This window comes from Tubulanus polymorphus, chromosome 6 (assembly GCF_964204645.1).
Source record: "Tubulanus polymorphus chromosome 6, tnTubPoly1.2, whole genome shotgun sequence".
Classification (NCBI taxonomy): domain Eukaryota; kingdom Metazoa; phylum Nemertea; class Palaeonemertea; order Tubulaniformes; family Tubulanidae; genus Tubulanus; species Tubulanus polymorphus.
Window position 1 is genome coordinate 16,886,458 of NC_134030.1, and position 12,446 is coordinate 16,898,903.

Here is a 12,446-nt window from a genome sequence, read left to right on the forward strand (position 1 = left end):
AACATCATGTAGTGACATATGTAGCCAGCTTTCCCCCTTTCATGTGCCATTCTGCCCATAAAAATCTTGTCTCACTGTGCGAGGGACTTTCATCATTCCCTCCACCAACACGGATGCAATCAATTTTTCGATTCATGTATTCGAAATTGTTTGAGCTTAGATAAATCAGCCTAGTGTTTGAAAGTTTAGGAGTGACTTTTATGGCTTTAACTACACCTGTATATCTGTCGTTTTTATTGTCGTTAGAAGAGAAGCAATATGACTGTTCTTTGTTCGTGAAATCCGAATACGTTGCCAAATCCAATTCAGATCTATCCATCAGAGTTTTGTGTCTCAATGCTGTTAAAAAGTGTATAATCTGTGACCCATTGTGTCATCTCTATTCAAGTACATGATACGCCGCTCATCAGTCCCTTGGAGGTTATCTAATGATTTGTAGAATGAGCTTGACCATTTAGCGTCCATATTTAACTTAATATTGAAGCCTTTTCTAGGCCTACGACTGACAATATTTGCCGGACTTTTGTAGCGACTACTTGACCTGTTTCGTCTGTTTGCGAGCAACACACAGTGATGCCATATTGTCAATCCTGAGTTCTATACAGATGGTTAGCATTTTCAATGAAATTTCTGTAGTACACCTCCGGTAGGGTTCTGTCAAACAGGTTTTTGATCAATGGAATGGTTTCATCAGTTTAGTAAAAAGGGAAAAAGGTTTTATCTTCGAGAAGTGTAGATACCCATTTTCAGCCACAATACAAACAATAAAAACGTAATATAATATTTAATTAACATTCAACTGTATTTTAAAACCTAAGGTAATGCACTATTGACAGATTATAGACAAGATAACACAGATACAGAGAGGATTGCATTATTTACAATTACATTATTTTTTCATATACATTAAGCATTACAGTACGCAATTGCACTTACCCCTCTCTCCTCCCCTTTCTAATGCGTTCGTAATAAATGAATGATCACTAATATTTATGCGAGATCAAGATGATTAATCTAAGTCTCTTCAAAATTTCACTTGACAACAAATGTGTAAACATGGCTAATTTTGGCGAACAACAATTGTCGCCACTTGGCCATATCGAATATTATCGGGTCAGTTAAAAAACAAGACTATCAATACCTTATAATTAACACATTAGAATATCAAGGTCATCCATCCGATTTGAGAAAAAGCATTTTTCCCGGACTTTGCCAATTGTCAATGATATTTTCTGTGGTGCAATTAAAAATATTCCTCCCAAAAATCAAATCAAATAAAGATTTCGCAGAAATCTATATTGAGATACAATTTTAGATCTTAACATAAAACCCGGTAGTAAAACGGTAGACGATACCGCGGGTTCACGTGAACACCTGCTGATCTCTGCGGCTAAGCCAATCATGGAGGAGTCTTTGCTTTCTGATTGGCTTTTTAAAACTGATATTATTGCTATCAGTTTTTCGCGATAAAGCTCATATAAATTTTAACGAGGCCCTCTTTCAAAATTCAGCTTCGTAATCCATAATTCGTTTTCAATTTTCTTCACGTGACCCTCGTAATTTCTCCAATTTTCTGCCGTGACTTGTTTTCTCCCTTCAATGATTAACTTTTTCACATCTCTCAGTTTATTTGTAGTGTTTCTTTTCTTAGCGTATGCTTTCATCTGGTGCCAAGCCATTTCAATGGGGTTGAGCTCGCAATGTCTGACTGGTAATGTCAGTAACTCGTGTCCAGAATCGAGAATCAGCTGCTCTGATTTGTAAACTTTATTCGGTAATTGAGTTTGACATAGTTTTACAAGTTGTTGTTTGTTTAAATTTTGGTCGTATATCATTTTTGGTTTACCTTTGTCAGCAGTATGAGGTTGGCATTGAGCCAATTCATGTAAAATCGCGGTACGTTTTTTTATGTGAGCATTTGCTTCATTGGTTCTCGGCCTAAACGACGTATAATCGATGCGATTGAAGACATGGCGAACCTCCGTTGATGACATGGTCAACTGAGTTAAATTTCTACGAATAACTGTTTTTGGCGGGAAAATTCTTAGCTCTTGCGTATAAAATTACAATGACCTCGATTGGGGGCGTCGTCTCTATACAAATGTGATTGGCTGTTTGTGGGATATACGGGGAATTCCAGCGCTACTAAAATAATTATGGGAAACGTTAATGGCAAACGTTTCATTGGACTGGTGCCGTATATGTGCGAATTTTAAATGCTCATTGCTGGTGAGAATATAATTATTTCACATATCGCCATAGGTATTGTTTCATTTTGATACCCGGTGATTGAGATTGAAGTGAAGCAAACGTTCACTACACAAGGCCTCCACGTGCACAAGAGTGCTGAACATTAGACTGTTGCGCACACTAACACACGCTCATACATAATACTATATGGTGATGCTGTAACGCTGCTTGGCGCGTGCACGTTTGGTATGATAATCGTCGTAGCAGAAGATGAGCGTTGTGTTTTCTGGTTGATAGAATTTGTGATAAATTGTAATTTCTTGTGACCTGAAAATACTAAGCAGCAAACTATAGCTGTATAGGTCGAGGTCTGAATAGTGTAGTGGTAAATTCCAGGTTTTAAAACGATCTAATACTACGCCCCGGTGTTATAGCTTCCGCGGCCATACATTGGAAGAGGTTTCGTTCCCAAGACTCAATATTCAGCCACCCTCTGATATGTGACATCATATGAATTTTATTTGAATATTTTTTCATATTGTGAAAAATATTTTTTTGAAAATATGAAATAGTTTCCCTGCCGCGCCTGCCTGTACCCTACGGAATTTTGGACGTAGACCATAAACAAATGTTTATCTTTGGTCTTATTTGACTACAAAATAATTTTTTAAAGGGTTAGTGACACATTTTCGCAATAAGTTAAAATTTTACCATTTTTAGGCAGAAATATGTTTAAACTTGTCATCTTAGTCGAAAAAACTGTTTTGCAACTCTGCCAGTTAAAATAAAAACGCATTTTAAAACATCCGGTAGTGTTGTTGTTTTCATACAAGCACGTGCTTAGGTCGTGACGTCACGTCGTGAAAACAAAGAATGTAAACAATAGACTATTCACAATGGCGTCCGACAGCGAGTCTTCAACTACGGACATTTCTTCGAATGAATCGTCTAATATTAGTTCAAATGTTAGCGATGAAGACGGAGAGCATATTACTATTGGTCCATATTTATATGAACCAGACTTAGAACCCGAAGAAAATGGAGAGAGACCAGATGATCAGCCAGATATTAGATGGAGATTAGATGTTCAAAGATTGAAAGACTGGTACGTTTAAAATCATTCAATACACTGTGAGTTTACCTTAGTAAACTTCCCGGCGTCTAGGGGAACCCAGGGCCGTAGCTAGCATTTGAATTTTAGGCCAGGTTTTTTTATTTTTTGGTTTACGGATCCGCCGACGTTATTTTTTAGGAATGAAAAAATTAATAAAATTGGATATTCTTTAGTTTTTTTTATTTTTCCATCATTCCTCCGGTTGATGAGATCCAAAATCTGAGGATCGGAAGAATAAAAACCTAAAGCTGTGTTCAACATGTGGCATTAAATTAAGCAATATCGATCTTTTCCGGGAGTGAATCTACTTTAGTACTTGAAAAATGTAAAAGAAGGCAAGCAGGTGCTGCCACTCTCAGGTGATGAAAGGTTAAGTAGAGGGTTTTCCCCTAGGTAGAAAAATCTATTAATAAAGTCAGGAAAAGAATCGTTAATGTATGGTCTGCAATATATGTTTGGTATTCTCTTGTCAAATTTCAAGGTGTTATTTATCTTATAAAGGTACGGTTTTCTGTATTTTTATCATCTATTGGGATCATCCATCAATTTTAGAATTTTGCTTTTTGAGAGTGAGGCACATTCTAATTGAGTTGTATTGATGGGGTTATAATTAGCAGATGTTTCGAGTTAAGACCAGTAACTGCAAACACTTGAAACACCATTGAATCTTTTCTTTTTCTCACATGCAGGTGTCAATGTAATAACTGCCAAGTTTTACAAACTGCTACAGAATGCTGTTGCTGCCAAGAGATTGATGTTGTCAGAGAAAAGATGGAGGAGGTGGCCCAAACGCATAACCAGAATGTTGCTCCATGTATCACCGACTCGGATGCATTTCGTCGAATCTGTTTGGAACCTTGGGTGCTACAAGTTGCATGGCTTGGATTTAGGCAGCACTATGGACGCAAAGCTTTCGAAGGCAACATCAACGAAAAACACCGTCATGTAGCTTATCGTCAGTTCGTACGATGGTGCTGGGGCTACTGTGGACCGAAGAATCGAAAAATTCTACCGAGTTGTGTCGTGAGCGCTATCAGAGCTCAGTTTCCGAATGGTGACAATATGTACAAAGGTTTTAGACTTCCAAAATTTGAATAATGCATATTTCTTTATTCATTTTATAAGTAAAGTGATAACAATATAACAAAGTACATAATATGAGATTCGTGTTCAATTTTTATCTTTTCTTTGACCAGAAAAATTTCGCTTTTTCCCTCGTCCTCTCACTGCAGTAGGCGTAGATGAATTTATTCGCAATGGAACTTTTTCGGTTGAACGAAATCTGCTTTTATGAGCTGCTATGGCTGCTGATTTAGCAATACGGTGGTGATTTGCACTTAAGCTCGGTGGGACTTGAATCACATTTTTTACTAACTTCCTCGGACAAACTTTAGCTGTGGCAAAAACTTGCGATACTATTTGGTCAATATAACCTAAAATGTAGTAAATGTAGAGATAGTTCTTAGTAGATTTTTACTTGTGCATTTATATAATTCATGGGGATAATAGCTCGAAACTTACTGTATGTGGCATCTTGAAGAATTTTATGGACGACGTATCCATCTTTATACTTAGGATAGTAAATACTGTACTGCAGTTCTCCCGTTTTCCACTTTCTTGCCTGAGGCCTCTTGCTATTTTCATTCCAGTGGAGAATAGCTGTATACACTCTGAAGAAAATATGTTTTAAATTACAAATCTTTCTACGATTTTTAGTAGTATCATTCCATCATACAGATTTATATACAACTGTACCTTGAAATCATTCCTTTATATGAGAAATGAATCATTTTTGGTGCAAAGTGATTCACGAAACTACGAAAGGATTCCAGATCACTTGTTTGCCCATAAGGGGACATCTTCATAATCTTATTGACAGTTCTCGTACTAGTTAGAAGTGTTTTTACCGAGTCGGCTGGTCTAGACCCTAAAATTTAAATTGTATGAAAAATCAACTGCAAGAACGCAACCAGTACATTGATCGATTTGAAAATAATTCCTTACCTGGGATTAACCAATTCTTCTTTTTTTCATGTGGTTGGTGATAACAGTTTGTATGTACATTCTGTATATGGTCTATGCACGATAGCCATTTTTCTTTGATTTCGTTCGACTGGCCAGGGGTGGAAGACAGAGCACACCAATACAAATGCAGCTTTATGCTCTTGATCCAGTCACTAACAATTGCCATCTCTTTTTGTTTTCCCAATTTCTCCAGTTTCTTTGTAATAGCTGCAACAGAAGAAAAATGAAGTGAATTCATAATCATTTGTTAGTACATTAGATTCAGCCTTGAATTTTGTTCACTCACATTTAACGACGTGCCAGCAATCATAAAAGTGGCTAATACTCCAATTTTCACGCACCCACTTCGCTATTTGCAAGTGCATGTCTGTCACCAGAGCAAGAACCTTAAAGTTTTTCATGGTCTTGTAACAGCGCTTCAACCCTTCACACTCCATCTTATTGGCTGATCCAGTTTCTGTACTCTAAATAGGATAGTTCATAAGTGATCAATGCCAAAATTGTCCATTGAAAACATTTCATTCAAATTTAGAAAATGTTAATTTTCAGCACTGGCAAAAACAAAATATTTACCTGAACCAATTCCATGCATAGAATTTTCGAAGTCACAATATCAATGATACTGTACATCCCATATTTAGCCGAGTGACCAACAGAATCACACCTTCCGTCTCCACCGATCAATAAAGTTTCATTTTTCCGTTCTTCCAATAACTGTTGCTGCTGTTTTTTCCATACTGCTGCTGTTGCCGAGTGGATATACTTCGACTGGTGCCGGAAAAAAGTGCGTCTGGTTCCACAGCATACTCCCATGAAACTTTAAAATATGAATAAATGTGATTGTGAATTCTCTCCTCTGAAGTTACAATTTCAAATTGCCATATATATATAAAATTGTGTTTTCTTACCTAAACAATCTGAGAACTTAAGATTGTAGACTACCAGTTAAAACTATGAGTGCACTCAGTAACAAACTTAGTGAACAAATACCACGAACTTTCGGACAATTCTCCCACTTGGTCACGTGACCGCAGTGACAGCATACACTGGTTACCTCGATATGTGATGCTACAACCTTTTTAGTCACGCTAGTTTGACTACTACAAATATGACAGTTTCTAAATAGTTTGAACAAATTTGACTGAGTCACAATATATTTCTCTTGGTCTTTAAACTGTTTATCACTGTCATCTGTGGAATGTTAATAAAGTGTAGAATTAATTATCATGTATGAAGTTCAAATTTTTTGGGTGGATGAAGCTAGCAGAATATAATTTTTTCTTGAAATGTAACCGGTCATTTCTCATTTATGCTTGAAATGTTTCATAGGATCAATCATGAAATACAAATGTGATCTGCCTCAAAATGAAAATTTACCTCATGTCTCCAAATTTTAAATTCTCGTGATCTTCACTAAAATCTGGTCTGAAGTCGGCAGATTCATCCGCACTTGTACTGCTATTATCTGAGGCTGTAGTGTGGTTTTCTTCAATTTCTGAAATTTTTGGCCTGGACAACCTTCTCGTCTGTATGCCAATCGACCGCTTTGGGTTGTATCGTCTGACACGTGACGTATGTCTTCGCGTACATCTTTGGACCCACTTACGAGTCTGTATCCCTAAAAACGGCACATTTTGTCAATTCAATAATCCTTTTTCAGATTAAAATTCATAAATTATACATTGTTTATGCCTTACACAAACCAATTGAATTCTTAGAAAATTCAGTCTGGACCGATTTGTCCAAATCAAGCCAGTCACTTTCATTTGGTAGATTGGTTTCTTCTTCCTCATTACAATCACTACCGAGAGTTTTGATCATATCGATTCGTCGCCTTTTCTCAAATGCAGACCTGCCCTTTTTGGTTGGTGGCGAGAACATATTCTTTTCTGTGTCTAGACTCTCAGATTGATCAGTGTCTTGGATATGGATTGTTGGAACAGCATCTTTATTTAGAATTAACCTGAAATAAACATTTTATCAACATTAGTTTATCTTTTTTGTTAGGAATAAAATCTATTAAAAATGAGGTTCAATTCGAGTACATAAAGCAAATCATTACAATGGGTGAATAGCTAGTCTATTCATTCATTGTGATTCGAAACATGTCAAAAGGGAATAGGATTGTGGTGGGCTGTTTTGTTAGATATTTTGATTTTGAATTGAAGTTGTACAAAGGATTCATTTCATTTAGGCCTAAGACAAATATTTTTGCATGCATTATAGAAGAGAGTGAGTTATTTATTCAGAAATATACCATTTTGCAAATCCGGCTCGGTATTTCATCAGATTCGAGAAAGAACCATCGTCGAAATGCCTGGCACATAGTAGGCTACGTGTTTTTCCGGCGTCGGCTGGCTTCCAATGAATGCGTTTCAAACACACGAAATTTGTCCATTTTTTTGCTAGTACAGGATCCGCCGGCCATTGAAACAAATCTTTTTCAGATGTACTGCATCCGTAATAGACACAGCGTCTTGGCATCCTTGGAAATATTAACTTAAAAACGTACTGTACAGTGTGCGTGTCGGTTTAGCACGGGAACCGGCGTATTTTTACTTCCGCATTCCAATCTCCTTCACGACGTGACGTCAGCACTACTCACTTGCCGATGCAACTTTCTTTCGTAAACGCGTCAAAACGCGCGATTTTTAAAAGCCTGTAGCTGACTAACGCGACATTTTACATTCATGAAACCAATTTTATTAAGTTCACACATGATACATTTATCATTTTACAGGGAAATATTTTGAAAAATGCATACTTTGAAAAAACTGTCACTAACCCTTTAAGAAAGATAAAATACAATATAAACTTCTATAACTTTGAAGTCACGAATTAAAAAGGTTTTTCAAGCAATGCCCTTACTCCAAACAACCTCTAGCTTTCAAGGTAAACCACGCTTTGCCCATGGGCAATTTATTTTATTTTCCAGCCATCTCTGATAAAGAAAATTTAATGTTATTAGCATCATATGCATACAAAATAGATTCTTCATTCCTTGAGCCTGTTAGGCACTCTAAGGGGTCATTCATTTATTCTGTATGCATTAGGGGAGGGGAAGGGGTCTGTGCAATCGCGTACTGTAATGCTTAATGTATATGAAAAAATGGCCGAGGGTGGGTTGATTGAAAAATTCAAATTTTCTGCGTACGTAATAGATGAATGATCCCTTATCAGAATTCACACCCTCTTAAGGCCACACAAAAAAACCTGGTTCTCGGGCGGGGCAATCACCAAAATGGGTAGGTAGGTAGGACTTGTTTTCTTTTCATAGAAAAAAAAATCGCTTATTCTTCTAATAGTGGGTTGGTCGCCGTAAATGATTTTTACTGGACTAAATTTTTAGTCAGGAATATGATAGACAGCTAGTAGACCACAATAATAAACGGAAATTGAGGTGTTTGTAAAATTTCCTACAATCCAAGGTCGACATCAAAGCCCGATTAGCAAAATTGTCTGAGCATGGCTGCACCATTTTCAGAATCAAATTTTAAATCCCATTTAATAAAATGTTTTATGATGTTGATCACAGTGCCAACATCATGATTTGATTTTTAAAACATTTTAGAGAAAGGAGAGTTTGGTAGTCGGTCAGCCACGTATATATTTTTGAAAAAAGTTGTTTCACCCAAAATGAAAAAGGGTCAGTAGGCAATTTATTCTAAAAATGATTATTTGAAATGACGAAATATCGGGTCGGTCGGGCCCGAGAAACAGGGTTTTCCCTTGGTTTCGAGTTTTAAGTAAACAAAACCAGAGTAAATAAACATTTGACAGTGAGAACATTACTTTTTCGCAAATATATGATTAGTTTCGAAATTGATGATTGATGTATGCTGATTCTATGGAACGCAATCAATGCAAAAAATGTAATTCGCAATATTACATTCTCAAGTGGTTACTTTACAAACAATTCACAAGCTTAGATAGTCAACTCATCATCTAACAATCAACTCGTAATCTTACACAGTCAACTCATAATCTTACAGTCAACTCGTAATATTACAGTCAACTCGTAATCTTACAGTCTATTCGTAATCTTAAAGTCTACTCGTAATATTACATTTAGCTCATAATCTTACAGTCAACTCGTAATCTTACAGTCAACTGGTAATATTACAGTCAACTGGTAATATTACCTTTAGCTCATAATCTTACAGTCAACTAGTAATCTTACACTCAACTCTTAATCTTACAGTCAACTCGTAATATTACAGTTAATAGCTCAGAATCTTACAGTCAACTCATAATCTTATAGTCAACCCGTCATTTACGCCAATATATAACGCCAGATGTCACCATAGGATGGTATTTTTCAAGGTCATGAGGAGTGTACCAACAAAAAATGAATGAAGTGAAAATGATTCGTAAGTAGGCTAGTTTAAACGCTGCTAAAAATGAAATTTCTGAGCGTCTTCAGTTAATGCAGGGAAGTGTTAACTTCCCTGGTTAATGATATCTGCTTGTTCCAATCCCGAAGACACGTCCCTGGAATGGTTAGAATATCAATAGACGGATTTTGTAGAGACTTGTTATACTTCTACAGTTCACATTTGACATTACCCGAAGAAATAATCCAGTTTAGACACGTAAAATGCGTGTCTAGACACGTAAAATGCTGTGTCGGCATGTTTACAGCCAGCGCATACCCGTCCTGGTGAAGAGGAAGTAGGTGATAGACCATTATGTGAGGCATCTGGGTTAAGGGGCCGACCCCGTTTTATCATTGATAAAGATCAACTTCTTTCATTATTAGGTGAGCTTTAGTAAATCATTCTTTTTGATATACAGTATACGATACTCACTTACATACGTAGTAATGTTACGTATCGGTTGTCAAATTTCCTCTAATCTTTTAAGGCCTAGTGAATAAGCAGCCATTTATTTTACTTGATGAAACAAGGGTTATCAAGGTCATGGAGTGAGTGAAATATCTGAATCTCTTGGCTGAGCCTGAAAGCCAATGCAATTTTCTTCCAGCGTAATCCAATGTTGCTTATTAGTATTCTAACCTGCACTTCATCTGATATTCCGACTTTAGCCTAAGGCTTAACTACAGTGTACAAGTTTTTTTCAGGAAATGGCTTTACAATACCAGAGATTGCGAAAATGTTACACGTTTCCCCTAGAACTATCGCATATAGGATGGAGAAATTAAATTTGAAAGCTAAAAACCGATATTCAAATATCGATGATGAGTTGCTGGAAAGTGAAATTACACATATCCTAACTCTTTTTCCAAATGCAGGTCAGAGTTCACATGAAAAAAAACACAACACTGGGTAAGCTAGTTTTACAGCGTGATAGTAATGCTGTTCTAAATCCATTTACAGGGGAGCGAACAATCCAGGAGCACCTGACGTCGAAACATATTATAGTTCAACGTCAAAGAATACGTCATGCTGTTCGTTGTATTGACCCAAACAGATCCCAGTTGCGTAGACTGAGTTCGATACGAAGACGCAAGTATTCCGTACCATCGCCTATGGCCCTCTGGCACATTGATGTCAACCATAAATTGATTAGGTAAATTAAGTTGGATTATTTCTTTTAGAATTTTCATATTCGTATAAAATGCATTCCTTGGCCACTCTCTCATTGTTCATACAGTAGAACCTGCTTAATTTGGATCATTTGGGAAAATTAAACCGGTTTATCAGAAATCTGATTTATAAATATTCTATAAATAATTCATCTATCGATGAGCTGTATCCGGCTATAATGTAAATTTGGATTGAACTTCTCTATCTTCATTGAATTGAGGAAGTTTTACTACCGTCTTGATGGTATGGTATATCGTATCTAGAAATTGTCAATGATATAATAGGCCTAAACATAATTGGCTTACCTAAAACCAAGATTGCAAATTAGTCTTCAATACTATGCTCAGGCTTGTACTGTTATTCACAGAAACATTTCAGGAAATCAAAAGCCTTGGAAAAATTAAGATCTTCTTGTAGGTGGCGAATTGTTGTCCACGGTGGAATTGATGGTTACAGTCGGCACATTGTGTACCTAAAGGCAAATTCAAACAATTTGTCATCAACCGTATTAGATGTTTTTGATGAAGCTGTCGTTAAATGGGGCCTGCCATCTAGAGTTCATGCAGATCTAGGTGTTGAAAATCGAGATGTTGCACTTTTCATGCTTAGCAATAGAGGACCTGATTGACGTAGTTTCATAACTGGTAGGAGTGTACACAATTCACGAATTGAAAGATTATGGCGAGATGTATATGAAATTGTGCTGGGGTCATTCTACCAAATATTCTACCATTTAGAAGACCTTGATATTCTTGATCCAGCAAGTGACCTAGACCTATACATTTTACACATTGTCTACCTGAAGAAAGTAAATCAACTTTTGTCAGAATTCGCAGAATTATGGAACAACCACAAAATACGCACAGCTAGGAATAAGACACCATTACAGCTCTTTATCATCGGAATGCACCAATTGCGAGGCACTAACAATCTCATTGCCTCAGAGTATTTCCAGCAGGTATGCAATATATCAATGTCTCAAAGCTGATTTAATCGAAAAACAAAATGGGTTTCTAGCATAACATATGGTTAGTTATGGTTATGGTTAGCTTGATCATGATTTAAAAAGTAATGTACAGGGTCAGCAGACTTAGAAACAAGGTATCATTTTTTGGCCTAAATTCCACGTAGAGATATAGCATGCACATTTGTGTTTTTTTTAGAATGTGTCAGATTCTTTTGGACAGGATCCAGAAGGGTTAATCCCAATTGAAGAGAACCATGTAGTAGTTAGTGCCAGACAATCCAAAACCTTTCCAGTCAGCAAATGAGGAAGCATTGTTTGAAGAAAGAGCCAGGGAAATCGATGAAGAATGTAGACAGTCAAGTTTCTGGGATATCACCTACTATAGACTTTTAAGAGAATCGCTGAATACAATTATACGAAACTGAATTAATTAACAAGAAGAATTTATATCATTTATTGTGGAATCCGTCGTAAAACACAATAAAGGACCAATGGTCCAGACTTTTGACGACAACAAAATCTTTCAAAGATTGATTGGAATTTTAGAATCAACAAATGTTCAGAATTTTAATACATCACGAGTAATACATATTTTCTCCGCGAG

The 12,446-nt window shown here is 36.6% G+C and overlaps 3 protein-coding genes and 1 pseudogene across 3 annotated transcripts; 2 read left to right on the top strand and 2 right to left on the bottom strand.

Moving 5' to 3' along the window:
• Positions 1–3,064: 3,064 nt before the first annotated feature.
• LOC141907575 (P2X purinoceptor 7-like) lies at positions 3,065–4,427 on the top strand. The gene is made up of 2 exons (XM_074797257.1): positions 3,065–3,295; positions 3,994–4,427. Exons 1-2 carry the CDS (start codon positions 3,087–3,089, stop codon positions 4,400–4,402), a joined length of 618 nt encoding a protein of 205 aa, XP_074653358.1. The 5' UTR covers positions 3,065–3,086; the 3' UTR covers positions 4,403–4,427.
• Positions 4,428–4,474: 47 nt separating this feature from the next.
• Positions 4,475–6,273, bottom strand: LOC141907791 (uncharacterized). The gene is made up of 7 exons (XM_074797531.1): positions 6,238–6,273; positions 5,903–6,146; positions 5,616–5,793; positions 5,309–5,536; positions 5,060–5,231; positions 4,826–4,974; positions 4,475–4,737 (listed from the first exon to the last, which is right to left on the bottom strand). The coding sequence occupies exons 2-7, from the start codon at positions 6,140–6,142 to the stop codon at positions 4,475–4,477; spliced, it is 1,230 nt and encodes a 409-aa protein (XP_074653632.1). The 5' UTR covers positions 6,143–6,146; positions 6,238–6,273.
• A 517-nt stretch (positions 6,274–6,790) lies between these two features.
• LOC141907792 (uncharacterized) lies at positions 6,791–7,813 on the bottom strand. Its single transcript, XM_074797532.1, has 4 exons — positions 7,587–7,813; positions 7,033–7,292; positions 6,848–6,947; positions 6,791–6,800 (listed from the first exon to the last, which is right to left on the bottom strand). Exons 1-4 carry the CDS (start codon positions 7,811–7,813, stop codon positions 6,791–6,793), a joined length of 597 nt encoding a protein of 198 aa, XP_074653633.1.
• A 1,864-nt stretch (positions 7,814–9,677) lies between these two features.
• Positions 9,678–12,176, top strand: LOC141907793 (uncharacterized; annotated as a pseudogene).
• Positions 12,177–12,446: the final 270 nt, after the last annotated feature.